The 19,233-nt window shown below is 45.8% G+C and overlaps 2 protein-coding genes across 8 annotated transcripts in view; one reads left to right on the top strand and one right to left on the bottom strand.

Annotated features, from left to right (window-relative positions):
• The window catches only part of omd (osteomodulin), a 30,706-nt gene extending 26,150 nt beyond the window's left edge, over positions 1–4,556 (top strand). For 5 of the 6 annotated variants that reach the window (XM_086001810.1, XM_086001808.1, XM_086001809.1 and 2 more), the window contains one exon: positions 2,732–4,556. In XM_086001810.1, the coding sequence (XP_085857936.1) occupies positions 2,732–2,985 (254 nt within the window). In that variant the 3' untranslated portion in view covers positions 2,986–4,556. The remainder of the gene's footprint in view (positions 1–2,731) is intronic. The other variant, XR_015080057.1, reaches the window with a different exon arrangement.
• cenpp (centromere protein P) overlaps positions 1–19,233 on the bottom strand; it is a 333,753-nt gene that overhangs the window by 207,333 nt on the left and 107,187 nt on the right. The window lies entirely within an intron of this gene.

The following is a 19,233-nucleotide window of genomic DNA, read 5'->3' as shown; positions in this document are numbered from 1 at the left end:
GCTGCCATTTTAAACTGAGTTATCATAAGATACCATATCTATGCCAGCCAAGCTAAAAATTGAATTGTCACAGCAAGTAGTTAACAGTGCATAAGACATTTTGAACTCCAAATCAGAAGATTAACCCCTTGCTTGTCATCAAGATTACTTACTTAACTTTTGATGTAGCTTTAAAACACTATCAAAAGTTTGATCTGGTCACTCTAAGTAGTGTAAGAAAGAATAGAAGAGTTAAATTAGTGAAAATAGAACAAACTGGGAAAGGCAAATAGAATAATGAAATAGTGATCAGAAATATATTTTTTAAACTGGTGCATTTTATTTTTACGTTTCTATAGTCCATATATTAAGATATACATTAATATTACAATAAACATGCTACCCTCGATATCCAAACAGTGGTATTACAGCAATAAAAACAGAAAATGCTGGAAATACTCAGCAGGTCAGGCAGCATCCGTGGAGAGAGAAACAGAGTTAACGTTTTAGGTTGATGACCCTTCATCAGAACTGGAAAAAGTTGGAGGTTTTTAAGCAAGTGTAGGGGAGGGGAGGAAAGAAAAGAACAAAAGGGAAGGTCTGTGGTAGGATGGAAGGCAGGAAAGATTAAGAGACAAAAGGGATGATGGTGCAAGGCAAAAGGAGATGGTAATGGGACAAGTTAAGAAACAAAAGATGACTCTAGATGAAGTGTAAATGGCAATGGCAGAATGATCAACACCTGCCATGTGAGAGAGAAAAAAGGGACAGAGGTTATGGTCTGAAATTGTTGAACTCAATGTTGAGTCCCGAAGGCTGTAAAGTGCCTAATCGAAAGATGAGGTGCTGTTCCTCGAGCTTACGTTGAGCTTCCGTGGAACAATACAAGAGGCCGAGGACGGAGAGGTCTGAGTGGGAATGGAGCGGAGAATTAAAGTGACAGGCGACCGGAAGCTCGGGGTCACCCTTACGGACTGAACGGAGGTGTTCCGCAAAGCGGTCACCCAATCTGCGTTTGGTCTCCCCAATGTAGAGGAGACCACATCGTGAGCAGCGAATACAATATACTAAATTGCAAGAAGTACAAGTAAATCACTGTTTCACCTGGAAGGGGTGTTTGGGGCCCTGGACAGTGGGAAGGGAGGAGGTAAAAGGACATGTGTTACATCTCCTGCACTTACACGTGAAGGTGCCGGGGGGAAGGGTGGTTGGGGGTGATAGAGGAGTAGACCAGGGTGTCGCAGAGGGAGGCATTACAGCAATATTTGTTGATTTTTTTTTCAGCATTATAGTGTGCGAGCTGAATAAAGAAAACAAATTTGATGGCTCATGAAGAATAGAATTCCTTGAAGCTGCCAATATTCCAAGGGACGGCAGAATGTTTGTAGAAATTCAAGCCAACGTATCTATTGAAAAGGTTTCCAACCTAGAAAATCCGCAACCAGATGAGTTCATGGGCAAAATCCCATAACAATACTTAATAAGTATCAGTGGGTGTTGAAAAAATGCCTCTGATTTTGAAAAAAGTTAAAGAGATTTCACTCAGGGGTGTAAAAGTAGGATTCAGTTGAGCTTGAAAGGATACTTGTGCAAAGGGCTTCAAAGCTGCACGACCCTATCAGCAGGTAGAGAGCTCACCAATGGTCAGGCTTATTGCAATTGGCTCCCAAGTGTAAGTGCTGCCCCCAATGCAGTAAATGGTGCCATTCTAAGACACTTGAACATAGGTCACAAATCAAATAAGGAGGAAAGAAAACCCAAAACTGGCAGTGCTCCATGGGGCTGCTACAAGAAAGTTATACACATATTTCTTTCAGATGGAGATGGGGACGTACTTTAAACAGAAAATTATTTTTGTAGACTTTCATTACCATTTAAATACCTATTGTTCCTTTCTACTGTTCTGTTTTGTGCCTCCTCCCAGCTCCCATTTGGATCCCGTTTTGATCCAGCTATGCTTAGATAGGCAAGATTGGCTAAAAACTAGCTGCAAAGGCCAAGTTTCATTTCAATCTGGAGAATCAGCCCAAGAGTTCATTATTATTCATTAGTTCACTAGTTATTATTCATCTGCAAGCCTCGACAGTGAATGTCAGCAGACTATTACATCATATTATATCAAAGCCAAGCCCAACCCCATCCTTACCCAAGTCAAATGTAAGAAGTCACACGACACCAGGTTATAGTCCAACAGCTTTATTTGAAATCACCTGAAGGAGCAGCGCTCCGAAAGCTTGTGATTTCAAATAAAGCTGTTGGGCTATAACCTGGTGTCGTGTGACTTCTTACATTTGTCCACCCCAGTCCAACTCCGGCATCTCCACACCTTACCCAAGTCATACAAAGACACCTCCAGCAAAAGTTGCAGAAAGCCGAGCTGATTTCTCCCTCTCTAACCCAGGGACACTGAGGCAAATTATAGTGTCTCAGTCAACATGTCAGCTAATTCACCACAGACGAGGGATCAAATCTGGGATCTTCTTGGTTTATATGGCTCAGCTACTGATTGGATAAATCCAACATTTTTGTACTTCCTAGTATACGTGGAGGCATAGCATCTGATCCATTCAACCATACTAAAATCATTGTGAGTAGCTTATCCACTGCAGTCCTTACTAAAAATTACAATAATGAAATATCTATCAATTTTTTTACTTTTAATGGAAAAACAACAAATTTATTAACAATTGTCATTTAATATTTGTAACATAGTCTTTGGTGGTTTACTAATAATGCCTTTTGTTCTTCTCAGCACTTAATATTACTCTGATGTGTCCTACAACCGATATAATGAACCCAAACCATCTGACCTATATTCGGCTTGAGAAAAATAAGCTGAGAGGCCCTTTCAATACATATATCTATGCCTGCTTCCCTCGTCTTCGAAACTTTGTTTTTGGTGAACAAGATACTGCACCAATTGTTGTGACCCAAGGAGCCCCTGAACTGTTTGGAATACCAATGTCACCACCAGATGGAGAACCAGAAAGTCTCATCAATTACTAACTATAATCTAAATAACATACGAACGGCTTCTAAAGCAAAGTATGAAATTATTGTGTGTCCCGTCTAATTGGTCTAAGCCACGAAAACAAAAATAAGTATTATTGTTTTTTCTCCACTGTCAAATATAAATTCACAAAATTTGTTTAAACAAAATTGCAAACTATGTTTCAAAAGGCAAGTACCACACAACCAGCCATTTAGCACTGAACTCTGACTGTGATTTAAAGTTAAAACCAATACAAGCATTTTTTTTTAAATTTCAAGTAACTTTTTAAAACAAGCACTTGGAAAATGCACTTATGCAGAGAAAGAAAGGGAAACATTTGGCTTTATCAGTTGGGACACCAACAGAAAAAGGCACCTTTTTAAAGACAGTTGGGCCATTGCATTGCAAGACATCAAGAAACTGTATCGGTTACACTTGTGAACATAACCACAAGATAGACAATCCCACAATAGAAGAACTCCACAGATATGTCGTGCCAACAATGAAGGTAGTAGGGAAAGATACAAAATTAACCAATGATATATATTATATTTTCCCTGCTGTAATTGGTAAGTCATCAACACCCAGGTAACAAAAGTGATCTTGAATACAACATATGCACTTTCGCTTAAGGAAAAACTGACTGCAGGTTATATGAATATAAAGTGGAAGGGGAGACCATTGTTGGATAATGTGGAGGAGAAGAACCACGGTTGCAGAAAATGAAGATTGAGTACTGTACTTGCATGCCTCCAGTCAAAGCACCACAAACTCAACCTTCATTCGCTAAAGGACTGCTCTCTGCCTCCACTTTAGCCAACGCCAGTCCTCCGCTCACTTTATCCATGCATAAACATTCTCAGTATCCACACATCTCTCTGACTGTACAGTACAGCAATCAACTGCAATCAATATGCATATGATAATGTTATGTAGTACACTTGCTTTAAAAAAAAACACATTTACCAAAGGAATTTTTTTGTTGTAGAAGTCTGAGCAAATACCAAACAAAATTACAAAAAAAAGCCAGGTTCTTACAGATGAGAAGTATTTTGTGAAAGGAACTTAAATGTATTTAGGTTCCTTCTTCCTACACCACATTCTTTTACCCTGTGCTTTTTAAACCCTTGGACAAATCATTCCTATAATTGGCATATGTAATAGTTAATCTACAACACAGACCTCAAAAGAAAGATTGTTCCTTAAATCAGCAATAACTTTCCGTAGGATCATGTACTCACAAACATGTTGCTCAGATTTTAATTAACAATAGCTTTGTGTTATTTTTTAAGCTTAATTTTTGAAATTCTGCATCTAAGTAGGGCAAGTTGATTAGTTTATTTTTGTCTGCAAAAGTAGCAAAATGGTATAATTTACATATGCCTGTTTTCATATGCAACTGTGCTAATATCTTTATTTAGCTTTATGTGTATTACATATTTTGTAATAGCCTATTTACTATATATTATCTACCACGTAGCAGCTTCTTGTCTTCTCGAAAATGGAAGATTCACCCTCACTTTTCCGTAACCATTTAAATTTTGCTAAATAAAATCATGTATGGCAGAGACGCTAATATTTCAAAGATTGCATATCACCTTTATTGAGTGAAATTATTTTGGTGGAAAATATACCAGGAACCTAGTTTTAGGCCAAAAAATATTACACAGGTTTCCTGAAAAATCTGTAGTACAGTTCCCAGCCTCAGCATCTTTTGAATGAATTTATTTAAGATTCTGAGGTGCAGCAGCCATCAAAATACTTGTTCTTTTAGATTCAATGGAAAGGGAATCCTTTGTGTTCCTAGCCCAAGGAAGCCTTCTCTTTTTTTCCTTTCCTTTAAACATATTCTTTTGCACATGAAGATATGGGATCTTAATGCTGGTGAATGTAACTCTTTCCATTTCAGTCACCCAGTGTCCGCATAAAGCATTCCTAGGTTAGGTATGGCACAGCCAGATGTAGAATAAAGCTCCCTTCTACTCCCTCCAATGATGCATCTCAGCCCCAACCACAGAACAGCAGCCCCCTACTGTACCAGTATGACATATTTTCCCATTTTCCACTCTAGCCTGTGGCCTCTCTGTCAGTTTGCCAATTAGTGCTGAAATAGGGACAGTTTTGTGCTGTCGGCACATGCCCACTAGGAATTGGATTGAGTCTGCCAAATTCAATTCACATTTGTAACCAGCAGATAGGTTTTCAGCATGGATAGGAATCCAGACCCCAGAGGTAAAAGGCCAGTATCTATCCATTGCATCACCTAGTTTCCCATCTCAATAGCGATATAGAAGTAATATTTCCATCTTTATTGTCAAAGGCTCCCTGATAAGCAGGCGAGTGTCCTTGGAAATTGGTACAGTCAGTATGTGTCAGCATTGTACTCTCAGCCCTGGGTCAGAAAGTTGCAGTTTCAAGCCCCAAACTAGGACTTCTGCAAATAATCTAGGCTGTCACGGCAGTGCAGTTTTGAGGGAGTACTGCATTGACACAAGGTGCTATTCTTCAGATGGAACGTTCAACAGAGGTCCCATCTGCCGGTTCCAGTGGTTCAGACGGATGTTAAAGATCCTGAAGTGCTATTCAAAGAAGAGGAGGGAGATCTCCTTGTGTCCTGACCAACATTTTCCTCTCAATCACCAAAAAGTCATGCATCTCATTGTTGTTTTGGCCAATATTGATGCCTTGTTTGCCTGCACATTTACTACACTTTGAAATAATTTTTTGTATGTGAAGCGCTTTGGTATGTTTCTGAGAAACATGATAATGAAGCCAAGCCAAGCAATTTGTCACAGGGAAAGAGGGATTCACCCGAGGCTGCTTTTACACACATTTCAAAATTGCATTGTTGAAAGCTTGATTATAGACCAGCCACCACCAGCCTTCTATCTGCTGGAATGGTAGATGGCACAGGGAGGCCCAAGAAGGGACAGCTGGTGGTTTTGATAAACTTCCAGTGATTATATCACCATGGTTGCTCTTTTCATGTACATGCCATCATCCACTAACTACATAAAACAGAATGACTGTTAATGTTCACAATAAAACCAGTCACCAGCAAAAATGAAAGATCAAGAAACAGAATACACACTCAGTACTATGAGGACATAAAATGGCACATATGCAGCAGTGATCTTCCTGTATTGCTTGTTATCTATCATTTCACCACGTTTTGGTTTTTGTGATTATTTTTCCATAGAATAGATTTGGGAATGGAGTTAGATTTTGTGATTTTAGAAAATAAAGTGAATTCACACAGGTTTAAAAGGTCACCAAGACAGAGGGAACCGTGAGGCGTTAACAAGCCACGTGCTGAAGATGTCTCCACAATGACCAGGAATATTAAGCAATTCATTATTTTGTCTCAGATGGCCAAACAAATATTCACAGCCATTGTGGCAAAACCTATTCTATTCACCACTCCTCTGCTTCCTGGTGTCAAAATGAAAAAAAAATGCATGGGGAACAGTTATGTCTTGAACAAAGGACACTGAAGGACAGTTCTTAAGTCTGGAGCTGAAGCAAAAATGCAGGAGTACGCTATTTGTATTTGGAACTTAATCCAGAAAGAAAGGTAATGACATGAACAATTCAGCCTACGAAAGGGCAGGCTGTCCGTTTTATCATTCCGCACCACCCCCCCCACCATTTTTTAAGGAGAGGAATAAGATGGAATTTACTCTGACTGTTACTCTGTATGTTCACTTACTATCTGTAAATAAAGTAGCTAAATGGCTCGTATCTGCCCTTGTCTCAGTAAGTATTTCTCAGTCCGCCTTTGAAAATATTGGAGAAGCGGACGTAAGGGCACGTGCAAAAGGCATGATATCCAGTTCAGATCATTACAGGGTTCTATTGTTACTCCCATTGGTTACACTAATGTAGAATTATATATTGGGCAATATGGGCACACTCCTTAATCTAAGACGCTTGGACTGCTTATGGGAGTGACCATGGCCTCGATATTAACCCCCAAAAACTGGCGGGGGTGGTGGAGTTAGAGACTTGAATATGAGGAACATGTCCACAAAACAGTGCATGAGTGGATACCGTGACGTCAGTGTCATTTAATTAACATATTTAATTGAGCTCCCACAGTTCAATTGGGAACCAAATTTACAATTCACTGCTGTTGCGTGGGTCTTCCAGGTACCGGCAAAACGGCAGTGAAAGGGAGGCGGGAGCTGCCAGCTCCACAAGTTAAGTGCCTTTTCCAGCACTCCTTGTGGACCAGAAGGAGCAGCAGTGCTCCCTCCAGACCCTTTAAGGAAGCCTTCAGCCTCACCCCTGCCAATCAGAGCCTCTCTCTCCCCCAACCCCCTCACCCTACTGCCCCAATGGCCTCTCTCTCCCTCCAGCGCCAATGTATGGTCTCTCCCCCCGCCGCGATGGCCAATCTCGCCCCCTGCCCCAAGCTGCGATGGCCAACACCACCACCACCCCCCACCACAAGCTGTGATGACCGATTTCATTCCCTCCAAGCTGCAATGACCTCTCATTCCCCCACCCGCCTACCGGGGACCGTCGCAAGGATCCTCCTGCCACTGGCTTTCCCTCCTGGTCACAGGCCAGGCTGTCAATTTGGCCAGCTGCCAGGCGGGAAATGGATCCAAAAAATTATATAGTGAGCTCCTACCGACGTCCCCAGCCTTGCCGGGTTCTTCGGCATTTTTTGGCCTCTCCTGCAAATATCGTGACCCATATGTCCAATACAGCTATTTATGTATTTTTCTGTATGGTTTGTTTCTTTCTTTATTGTGATCTGTATGTGGTCTATGTCTCTTCATAGCTGTCTGCACAATCTCTTCTCTTTTCAACTACCCACTTAACACCTGTATCCTCCCCTCCCCCTCACCTCAGTTGTCACTTACCTACCCCTTAACCCCTTATCAATTCCTCCCTACTCACACAGTCGAAGGGCAGGTGGTGAGGTCAGAGGCCACCTCACTCTGTTGTACTCCTTCCTTCCCCCTCTATCTGTTGCCTTCAAAGAGTCTATGTTCACTTTATTTGTTCTTTTAAATCAAATTAGAATGATGAAAGACACTGTCTGTCCCCCTAGCTATGTGTATATCTATCTCTGTCTTACAGCTATTAGCAATTAGAATGTTCATATTTTCTAACTGCCCACAAAACACAATGAGATAATTGGAGCCTTTCTGCAGCTTCAAAATTCTGCTCGAGTTTTTTTTTGAACGACAACCAAAATTAGAATAAGAAAATATACTTTCAGCATAATGGAATGGAACATGTAACAAAAGCTAGAGCAGATGTGTAATTAGTAATGTCATTTTTTTCCACACACACAGAAACTCTCAGTTTTAAAACAAGACCCACACAATATAAACTTTACTTTAATAAAACCCCAACTTTTCTTCAAATAATTTTGATAAACATTTGAGCAGAAAGTACCAGAAACCAAACAAAAATACTGCACTGTTTTCAACCTTGGTGTCATATTTGATCCGGAAATGAGCTTCCACCACATATCCGCAGCATAAATAAGACCGCCTATTTCCACCTCCGTAACATCGCCCGTCTCCACCCTTGCCTCAGCTCATCCACTGCTGAAACCCTCATCCATGCCTTTGTTACCTCTAGACTTGACTATTCCAACGCACTCCTGGCTGGCCTCCCACATTCTACCCTACGTAAACCTGAGGTCATCCAAAACTCGGCTGCCCGTGTCCTAATTCGCACCAAGTCCCGTTCACCCATCACCCCTGTGCTCGCTGACTTACATTGGCTCCCGGTTAAGCAACGCCTCAATTTCAAAATTCTCATCCTTGTTTTCAAATCCCTCCATGGCCTCACCCCTCTCTATCTCTGTAATCTCCTCCCCACTGCCCCCCCCCCCAACCCCGAGATATCTGCGCTCCTCTAATTCTGCCCTCTTGAGCATCCCTGATTATAATTGCTCAACCTTTGGTGGCCGTGCTTTCTGTTGCCTGGGCCCTAAGCTCTGGAATTCCCTGCCCAAACCTCTCTGCCTCTCTTTCCTCCTTTAAGATGCTCCTCAAAATCTACCTCTTTGACCAAGCGTTTGGTCACCTGCCACAATTTCTCCTTATGTGGCTCGGTGTCAAATTTTTTGTCTTATAATACTCCTGCGAAGCGCCTTGGGACGTTTTACTACGTTGAAGGTGCTATTTAAATACAAGTTGTTGTTGTACAGCAGTGCAGCTGGTCGAACAGTACTGAAGCATCCTGGGAAATTAAGTACACCACACAATCCAAATTCTACACAGCTCTGGGCAAAGATATCAAATCCAAGAACAGACTTGTGGGGGAGGCCGAGACCTTCAAGTAAAAACTTTAACAAAGCTATTAAAAGACTCAAAACACAATTTAATGGATAAATGTAATCATGTTACTGTTAAGTATACATTTTGCTTTTTTAATATGTCCAAACCTTTATTTTAGGCAGCAATAGTTTTAGCTACTGAAAGAAATGGTCGATAAAATATCTTCAGAACAATTGTGAACAATTTGTTCAATTTTGAACAATTTGTGGGGCAAAAGATAATACAGCGCCATCTAGCAGCCAAAGCCTGTAATTACAGTGACAGGAGCCAGTTGACATAGGACAATTCCATGTTAAATGTGGACATAGGAATTTGTAATGGCAAAGTTGATCAAATGTGTGACAAAAAACATGTCAATAGGAAATAAGGTTTTGTAGACATCAAGTGCATGCAGACATATGGGCCCGTAATTTCCGATAGGAGGCTTCCTGCGTGCGCGATGCTTCCTAACGGGAAAAAAATCTACGAACTTACCCGAGGGCTCCCGAGGTCCGGACACTTCCGCTCCTGGGCCTCTCCACAGTCGAAATGCGCAGGGCCCATGTATCCCAGGGGCGCATGCAGTTCGCAAGCATCCCTGGGATCACGTGGGCCAAGCCAGCCAATAGGAGGAGGGAATCTCCCTTCATACTTTTGACAGATAGGCCTGTCAAATATATGAAGAGATCACCCCAAAAAGACACTAAAACATTAAATAAATTTTTAAAAATCACGTTTTTAAAATGAGTTAAAATTACATTAAATTAAATATTAAACAAAAAATTAATTTTTTGAAAAAAATTAAAGTTTTTTATGGGGCTGAAAATAAACTTACCTTTTTTAAAAGTATTTTTAAATTATAAATGAGTGAAATTTAAAAAAAAACTTTTTTCAACTCTTATGCTGGTAGAAGCAAGCCTTACGCCTGCTTTTATCAGGCGTAAGATTTCTAAGGGTTTTCAGCGGGCGGAGGTTCTGCAGAAAGTGGAACTCTCCACTCGCAGAGGCCCTTCTCCAGGGCAGGTGTCCGATCGGTCAAGAGCATTCTTGAGAGATCGGAAATGCCGGTTTTCAGCGCACGCGCTTCGCATGCCTAAAACACAGCCCATACACACCCGTAGGCATCGGAAAATACGGGCCAAGATATTTTAATAAGATACATAGCTTTTTATTTTTTCCCTCCAGTGGGCCTCCTGCCTGCCTCTGGTCACTTATTATCTCTGAAAAAAAATCTTGACACCCACGTCTTTCACTCCAAATTTTACTTTTAACATAATGGCCTTTCGTGGGACTTCTGCCCTTCTATTCCAAACCAAGGCCCATTCCTTCCCACTCCACAAACTGAAGCCTGCTATTTACTTTTTGAAGTTTTTGGCCATGGCTTCCTGTCCTCTTTTCTTTGGCTGTCTTAACGATTAAAATGTTTTCCTGCTCTCTGATACTTGCCTCAGCTACTCCATGGCCTCCTGCTGCTCGTCCTTTAAATCAGATTTAAATTCTGCTTTTGGCAATTTGAACAGGCCACTCATCCTTCTTATGCTCTTTTCTTCTGTCGTATCACCATTTAAACTTTTTACTTCTTCAGCCATCACGGGGAGCCCCATTCTGTCATATGGAGCAATTAATTTTAAGGGAGAGAGAATGAGTGGAAAGAGTGGGGGTGAGAGAAAAGGGGTAGAAGATAGGGACAGAGAGTGAGAGAGACTGAGGTGAAGTGAGGTGAGAATAGAAGATTGAGCAGGTGTGAGACAATGGGAGGAGAAAGGGGCAGTAGGAGCGTAGACGAGAGGAGCGGCTGGGGCGAGGCAGGGCGGGGGGCGAGGACGAGGCGAGAGCGAGAGAGAGGGTGAGAGAGGGGCAGGGACGAGAGTGGGGGGCCGAAGAGCAGGCAAAGTGGGGGCGAGGCGGAAGGCGGGGCAGGGGGGGGAAGAGAGAGGCGGGGGGGGAAGAGAGAGGCGGGGGGAAGAGAGAGGCGGGGGGGAAGAGAGAGGCGGGGGGGGAAGAGAGAGGCGGGGGGGAAGAGAGAGGCGGGGGGGAAGAGAGAGGCGGGGGGGAAGAGAGAGGCGGGGGGGAAGAGAGAGGCGGGGGGGGAAGAGAGAGGCGGGGGGGAAGAGAGAGGCGGGGGGGGAAGAGAGAGGCGGGGGGGGAAGAGAGAGGCGGGGGGGAAGAGAGAGGCGGGGGGGAAGAGAGAGGCGGGGGGGGAAGAGAGAGGCGGGGGGGAAGAGAGAGGCGGGGGGGAAGAGAGAGGCGGGGGGAAGAGAGAGGCGGGGGGAAGAGAGAGGCGGGGGGGAAGAGAGAGGCGGGGGGGAAGAGAGAGGCGGGGGGGGAAGAGAGAGGCGGGGGGGGAAGGGAGAGGCGGGGGGGAAGAGAGAGGCGGGGGGGAAGAGAGAGGCGGGGGGGAAGAGAGAGGCGGGGGGGAAGGGAGCGGCGGGGGGGGAAGGGAGCGGCGGGGGGGGAAGGGAGCGGCGGGGGGGGAAGGGAGCGGCGGGGGGGAAGGGAGCGGCGGGGGGGGAAGGGAGCGGCGGGGGGGAAGGGAGCGGCGGGGGGGAAGGGAGCGGCGGGGGGGAAGGGAGCGGCGGGGGGGAAGGGAGCGGCGGGGGGGAGGGAGCGGCGGGGGGGAAGGGAGCGGCGGGGGGGGAGGGAGCGGCGGGGGGGAGGGAGCGGCGGGGGGGAAGGGAGCGGCGGGGGGGAAGGGAGCGGCGGGGGGGAAGGGAGCGGCGGGGGGGAAGGGAGCGGCGGGGGGGGAGGGAGCGGCGGGGGGGGAAGGGAGCGGCGGGGGGGAAGGGAGCGGCGGGGGGGAAGGGAGCGGCGGGGGGGGAAGGGAGCGGCGGGGGGGAAGGGAGCGGCGGGGGGGGAAGGGAGCGGCGGGGGGGAAGGGAGCGGCGGGGGGGAAGGGAGCGGCGGGGGGGAAGGGAGCGGCGGGGGGGAAGGGAGCGGCGGGGGGGAAGGGAGCGGCGGGGGGGAAGGGAGCGGCGGGGGGGAAGGGAGCGGCGGGGGGGAAGGGAGCGGCGGGGGGGGAAGGGAGCGGCGGGGGGGAAGGGAGCGGCGGGGGGGAAGGGAGCGGCGGGGGGGAAGGGAGCGGCGGGGGGGAAGGGAGCGGCGGGGGGGAAGGGAGCGGCGGGGGGGAAGGGAGCGGCGGGGGGGAAGGGAGCGGCGGGGGGGAAGGGAGCGGCGGGGGGGGAGGGAGCGGCGGGGGGGGAGGGAGCGGCGGGGGGGGAGGGAGCGGCGGGGGGGAAGGGAGCGGCGGGGGGGAAGGGAGCGGCGGGGGGGAAGGGAGCGGCGGGGGGGAAGGGAGCGGCGGGGGGAAGGGAGCGGCGGGGGGGAAGGGAGCGGCGGGGGGGAAGGGAGCGGCGGGGGGGAAGGGAGCGGCGGGGGGGAAGGGAGCGGCGGGGGGGAAGGGAGCGGCGGGGGGGAAGGGAGCGGCGGGGGGGAAGAGAGAGGCGGGGGGGAAGAGAGAGGCGGGGGGGAAGAGAGAGGCGGGGGGGAAGAGAGAGGCGGGGGGGGAAGGGAGCGGCGGGGGGGAAGGGAGCGGCGGGGGGGAAGGGAGCGGCGGGGGGGAAGGGAGCGGCGGGGGGGAAGGGAGCGGCGGGGGGGAAGGGAGCGGCAGGGGGGAAGGGAGCGGCAGGGGGCGGGGGGAAGAGAGGGGCGGGGGGGAAGGAGCGGCGGGCGGGAAGAGAGAGGCGGGGGGGAAGGGAGCGGCGGGGGGGAAGGAGCGGCGGGGGGAAGGAACGGCGGGGGGCGGGGGGAAGAGAGAGGCAGGACAGACCCACCAGGGCACAGAGTGTATACAGTCGAGAAGGAGTGGCCCTGGGAGTCCTCAACATTGAATCTGGACCCCATGAAGTCTCATGGGCAAGGAAACGTCCTGCTGATTAACACCTACCGCCCTCCCTCAGCTAATGAATCAGTACTCGTCCATCTTGAACACCACTTGGAAGAAGCACTGAGAGTAGCAAGGGCAGAGAATATACTCTGGGTAGGGGACTTCAATGTCCATCACCAAGAGTGGCTCGGTAGCACCACTATTGACCAAGCTGCCAGTCTGGGCCTGCGACAAGTGGTGAGAGAACCAACATGAGGGAAAAACCAACTTGACCTCGTCCTCACCAATCTACCTGTCGCAGATGCATCTATCCATGACAGTATTGGTAGCAGTGACCACCTCACAGTCATTGTAGAGATGAAGTCCCGTCTTCACACTGAGGACACCTTCCATCGTGTTGTGTGGCACTACCATCGTGCTAAATGGGATAGATTCAGAATAGATCTAGCAGCTCAAAATTGGGCATCCATGAGGCGCTGTGGGCCATCAGCAGCAGCATTGTATTCCACCACAATCTGTAACCGCATGGCCTGGCATATCCCTCACTCTACCATTACCATCAAGCCAGGGGACCAACCCTGGTTCAATAAGGAGCGTAGAAGAGCATGTCAGGAACAGCACCAGGCGTACCTAAAAATTAGGTGTCAACCTGGGGAAGCTGCAACACAGGACTACATGCATGCTAAAAAGCGGAAGCAGCATGCTATAGACATGGCTAAGCGATCCCACAATCAGCGGATCAGATCAAAGCTCTGCAGTCCTGCCACATCCAGTCGTGAATGGTGGTGGACAATTAAACAACTAACGGGAGGGGGAGGTTCCAAGAATATCCCCATCCTCAATGATGGTGGAGTCCAGCACGTGAGTGCAAAAGACAAGGCTGAAGTGTTTGCAACCATCTTCAGCCAGAAGTGCCAAGTAGATGATCCATAGCAGCCTCCTCCTGAGGTCCCCACCATTACAGAAGCCACTCTTCAGCCAATTCGATTCACTCCACGAGATAGCAAGAAACGGCTGAGCGCACTGGATACAGCAAAGGCTATGGGCCCCGACAACATCCCGACTGTCGTGCTGAAGATTTGTGCTCCAGCTAGCCATACCTCTAGCCAAGCTGTTCCAGTACAGCTACAACACTGGTATCTATCCGACAATGTGGAAAACTGCCTAGGTATGTCCTGTCCACAAAAAGCAGGACAAATCCAATCCGGCCAATTATCGCCCCACCAGTCTACTCTCAATCATCAGCAAAGTGATGGAAGGTTTCATCAACAGTGCTATCAAGTGGCACTTACTCACCAATAACCTGCTCACTGATGCCCAGTTTGTGTTCTGCCAGGACCACTCGGCTCCCGACCTCATTACAGCCTTGGTCCAAACATGGACAAAGGAGCTGAATTCCAGAGGTGAGGTGAGAGTGATTGCCCTTGACATCACGGCAGCATTTGACGGAGTGCAGCATCAAGGAGCCCTCGTAAAACTGAAGTCAATGGGAATCTGGGGGGGGAACTCTCCACTGGCTGGAGTCATACCTAGCACAAAGGAAGATGGCTGTGGCTGTTGTTGACCAATCATCTCAGCCCCAGGACATGGTTGCAGGAGTTTCTCAGGGCAGTGTCCTAGGCCCAACCATCTTCAGCTGCTTCATCAACGACCTTCCCTCCAACATAAGGTCAAAAATGGGGATGTTCGCTGATGACTGCACAGTGTTCAGTGCCATTCACAACTTCTCAGATAATGAAGCAGTCCATTCCCGCATGCAAAAAAACCTGGACGACGTTCAGGCTTGGGCTGATAAGTGGCAGGTAACATTCGTGCCACACAAGTGCCAGGCAATGACTATCTCCAACAAGCGAGAGGCTAACCACCGCCCCTTCAGCGGCATTACCATCGCCGAATCCCACACCATCAACATCCTGGGGTCACCACTGACCAGAAACTTAACTGGACCAGCCACATAAATACTGTGGCAAGAAGAGCAGGTCTGAGGCTAGGTATTCTGCGGCGAGTGTCTGACCTCTCGACTCCCCAAAGCCTTTCAACCATCTACAAGGCACAAGTAAGGAGTGTGATGGAATACTCTCCACTTGCCTGGATGAGTGCAGCTCCAACAACACTCAAGAGGCTTGACACCAACCAGGACAAAACAGCCCGCTTGATTGGCAACCCATTTACCAACTTAAACATTCACTCCCTCCACCACCGGCGTACCGTGGCTGCAGTGTATACCATCTACAACTCGCCAAGGCTTCTTCGGCCAAACCCGTGACCTGTTCCACCTAGAAGGACAAGGGCAGCAGGTACATGGGAACACCACCATCTCCAAGTTCCCCTCCAAGTCACACACCATCCTGGCTTGGAAGTATATCGTCGTTCCTTCATCGTCGCTGGGGCAACATCCCGGGACTCCCTCCCTAACAGAACTGTGGGAGTACCTTCACCACACGGACGGCAGCAGTTCAAGGCGGCGGCTCACCACCCCCTTGTCAAGGGCAATAAATGCTGGCCTTGCCAGCAACGCCCACATCCCACGAGCGAATAAAAAAAAAACCACCAGGGAACCCATTTGTAAGAATAGCTGCAATTTTCTGTTGCACAAAACATCAGAACAACTTTTTCTAACAACAAAAACTATAGATTCATAGAATGTAACAGCATAGAAAGAGACCATTTGTTGCATCAAGTTTTTCTCCATGAGCCACCCTTGTATAATTCCACTCTCCTGCTCACTCCCCAGACCCATTAATATTCTTTTACTTTTCAAGCAACTAATTCCCTTTTAAAAGAATTGGACTTGTTTCAAAAATGCTTTGTGTCAGACATTTCCACATTCTAAACTAACTTTTTAAAAAATTCTTGTCATTATCTTCAGTCTGTGTCCTCTCCTCGTCATCTCACAAACCAGTGGAAATTATTTACTTTATTAAAACCCTTCATAATCTTGAAGGCCACGCCTTAGCCTTCTAGCTCAAATGAACTTCATAACTGCAACTTGTCATCCCTGATAATATCCTAGTGAATCCAAGTTTTAGATTTTTCATTGCTTTTATGACCTTTCCATAACGAAGTGCCAATGTGTGTACGAGCTGTCTGCAAATGCATTTGCCAAGTATTAAAAAAAAGCCAATCACAGATACAGCTGAGGAGAAAACTTGAAAATGAAGAACTCAGATCAAGTCTTCATATTTCATTATGTATTTTATGTGGGTTACAGCAGCCAATCTTTTTAAAATTTAAACTCAGAACTCAAAAACAACCATTGTACATATAAGCAAGTAACTGTTTTGGAAGTACTGCACCATTATTAAAGATTGGAGGAAAGTTTTGACTAAAATTCTTCATAACAATAGGTTATTAAAGATACATATTGACAATACTAAGTCCTGCTGCAGAGGTATTTGGTAAAGAAAAGATACAAATCAGTTTACTTTTTCATAAGTTTAACATATTTCTTGGCCTTTCCTATAAACCCTAAATATATGGACAGTTAAAGTAAAGAGCATGCAGAGATTTATTTAATTACACATGTGGTATTTATCTACTCCATGCGGGATAAGTAAAACACTTTTTCAGGAACCTCCATCTCAGAGAGCTTAGAAATTTATTGGAGCTGTGCACTTTTGCCCACTGACAGAGCCCAGACCCCTGCCCTGTTCTGTAGTACCATAACACCACAGGAGATCTGCTGGTAATATCAAAGTGACTTTTCAGCTATTAATTTGCATTTACACAGTGACATTCAGGCCCTTAGGAAATCTCAAGGCGCTTCACAGACAATAAATTTATTTTTGAAATGAAGTCACTGGTTTGTAAGCAAACGAGGCAGCCAATTTGCACACAAGGTCCCACAAACAGTAATGAGGTAAATGGTGTTGGTCAAGGAATAAAAGTTGACGAGGGCAGCAGGAGAACTAACTGATCCCCTTCAAAAAAGGATCTTTCACATCCACCTGAACATGCAGATTGGGCCTCAGTTTAATGTACCATCTGAAATTTGGCACGCCAACAATGCAGCACGCCCTCGGTATTGCACTAAAATGTCAGTCTAGATTAAATGCTCAAGCGCTTAAGCCCAGTGTCAAAAGAATAACCACTACTAGATCAATGTGCCTATGTTTATTTTCTAGACTGTATGTCCTGGTGAGATTGCCAATTGTAGGTAATGCAGCTTTAATTCCGTTCTTACATATACATTAAAATGAAAATCAACTGCATTTTATTGGCCAAAGAATTTGAGTTGGAAAACATACAATAACAAAATTAATTGGCAGTGTTAGGTACATTTTCGATCACAATGTTTCAAAACAAGCAAAATAAAAACTCTGCACCAAATCACTACAGTGCTTTTTACTTCCTGGTTTGCTGTCTGTGAGAATTCTTCAATCTGATTGGCTGCTCAGCCTGCTTGATGACTTCACTGTTACTGGACACAAGAGAGCCCCTATAGATGGCGCAGAATGAAACTGACATCGTAACAGGGGAAATCAACACCACAGAGCCCGTTAAATCTTTGTGGGAAGTTTTCTTCAAGGTCAGCAGCGTGCGCCATCCCTTTGCCGCTGACCACAAAATTCTGGCCATTATGTTTGCATAAAATCTCCCACAACTGCAAATTCAACAAGATACTTCACTGTTTTACTGCATATTTCATACATACTTGATGTAAAAGACATATGTCAGTCTGGCGCTACTTAATTTAAAAAGCAGAAAACCCAGAGGTTGGAATCATTAATCAAAATGAGAGGAACATTTATAGGTGTGTGTGTTATATTTCATGGTTAACTTCAGTAATTCACTAAACCTGCATAAAAAGTTCTTTAAAAATATTCTTTGAATGGGTTATTTTTTTTTAGCTATGAGAGAGAAATGTTATGCTTTGTAAAAATTCATAAGTATTTATAATACTTTAGTAAACAGCAGTCTTGAAAAGCAGATATGATACAATGTGGAACTAATTTATTATTAAGACAGACCTATGGTTTTTGCCATCTTAAACTTGGTAAAAATATAATACAGGAATTTCTTTATATTTCATTGCCAAAAACATTTCACAAGCTTTCCAAGCTGATCCAGGACTTCAGTTTAAAATTCTCTCTAAAGTAGGTAAAATTAATTTAGTATCTGAGTGCATCAAGTTTAAAATAAATCTAGTCCACAAAACTAAATATTATGTAACACGTGAATTTAATGGTATTAAATCTGCTAAAAGTTTGTAAAGCACAACTTTAAAGATTTATTTTGTTTGTAGATGCTTTAAACTTTACTGTGCTGAATAAAGAGCAATTTCACGTTTTAGCAAAGCAAACACTGTAAGTAGCAATTTAATAGTTAGCACCCAGAGTCTGTTAAATTAACTGAACCATATATAGGAAATACTCTGAATATTGTGACTACAATCCTTTTGCTTAAAGGCCAATAACAGTACGAGAGTCATCATGATTGCAATTTTCTTTTTCTTAGGGGAGAGAGGAAGTTCAATCTGCTTGGGATTTGCTTCAAAACTGGCTTTGTATCTATGTCATCAACATAACCTAGCCGTATTAGTCAAGGAGATCATAAATTTCCTTCATGCTCTTCAGAAGTTTGTCTGACAGACATAAAAGTAATGGCCTTTAACACAGAAAATGATCAGTATAGCAGGCTGGCATGCACTTAACTGGAGTAATAGTCTGAACTTCTGAAGATTTAGTCTAGGCTATTTTATACATTTGAAAAGTCAATGGGGCCGAATTTTGGTTGGGAAAATCGGCATTAATAAGTCGTAAGGGCTTAGAAATGGGGTCAGTAGCCTTACCACCCCACTTAACCCCGACAATCGGCCCACTGCGCCTTTCACAGGGGCTTACCGCTAGGTGGTCAAAGCGTCTGCCTGAAATGAGCGGCAGCCTTCTTTCTCATGCAAAGCAAGTTTCTGGTGAAGGAGACCATGATTGCAATTTTAAGTTACACATGGGTAGAGCTCATGACACAGACACTCTGTTCATGCGTTACAGGCGTTCCATTCAGGAAATGGCCAGACAAATTAAAATTTGGGGGGGGCGGGTGGGTGCAAAGCCAGAAGACGCAGGGGTGCAGCTCTTGGCTCTACAAAAATACTGCAGGTCACTGGTGGCCTGGCAACGCCCCTCCTCAGCATCGCCTACCCCCTGCTGACCAAC

This window comes from Somniosus microcephalus, chromosome 11 (genome assembly GCF_052327205.1).
Source record: "Somniosus microcephalus isolate GS21.2 chromosome 11, FLI_Smic_1.0, whole genome shotgun sequence".
In the NCBI taxonomy this organism is placed as follows: Eukaryota; Metazoa; Chordata; class Chondrichthyes; order Squaliformes; family Somniosidae; genus Somniosus; species Somniosus microcephalus.
The sequence above is the reverse complement of the archived record's forward strand: the minus strand, read 5'-3'. Positions and strand labels throughout refer to the sequence as shown.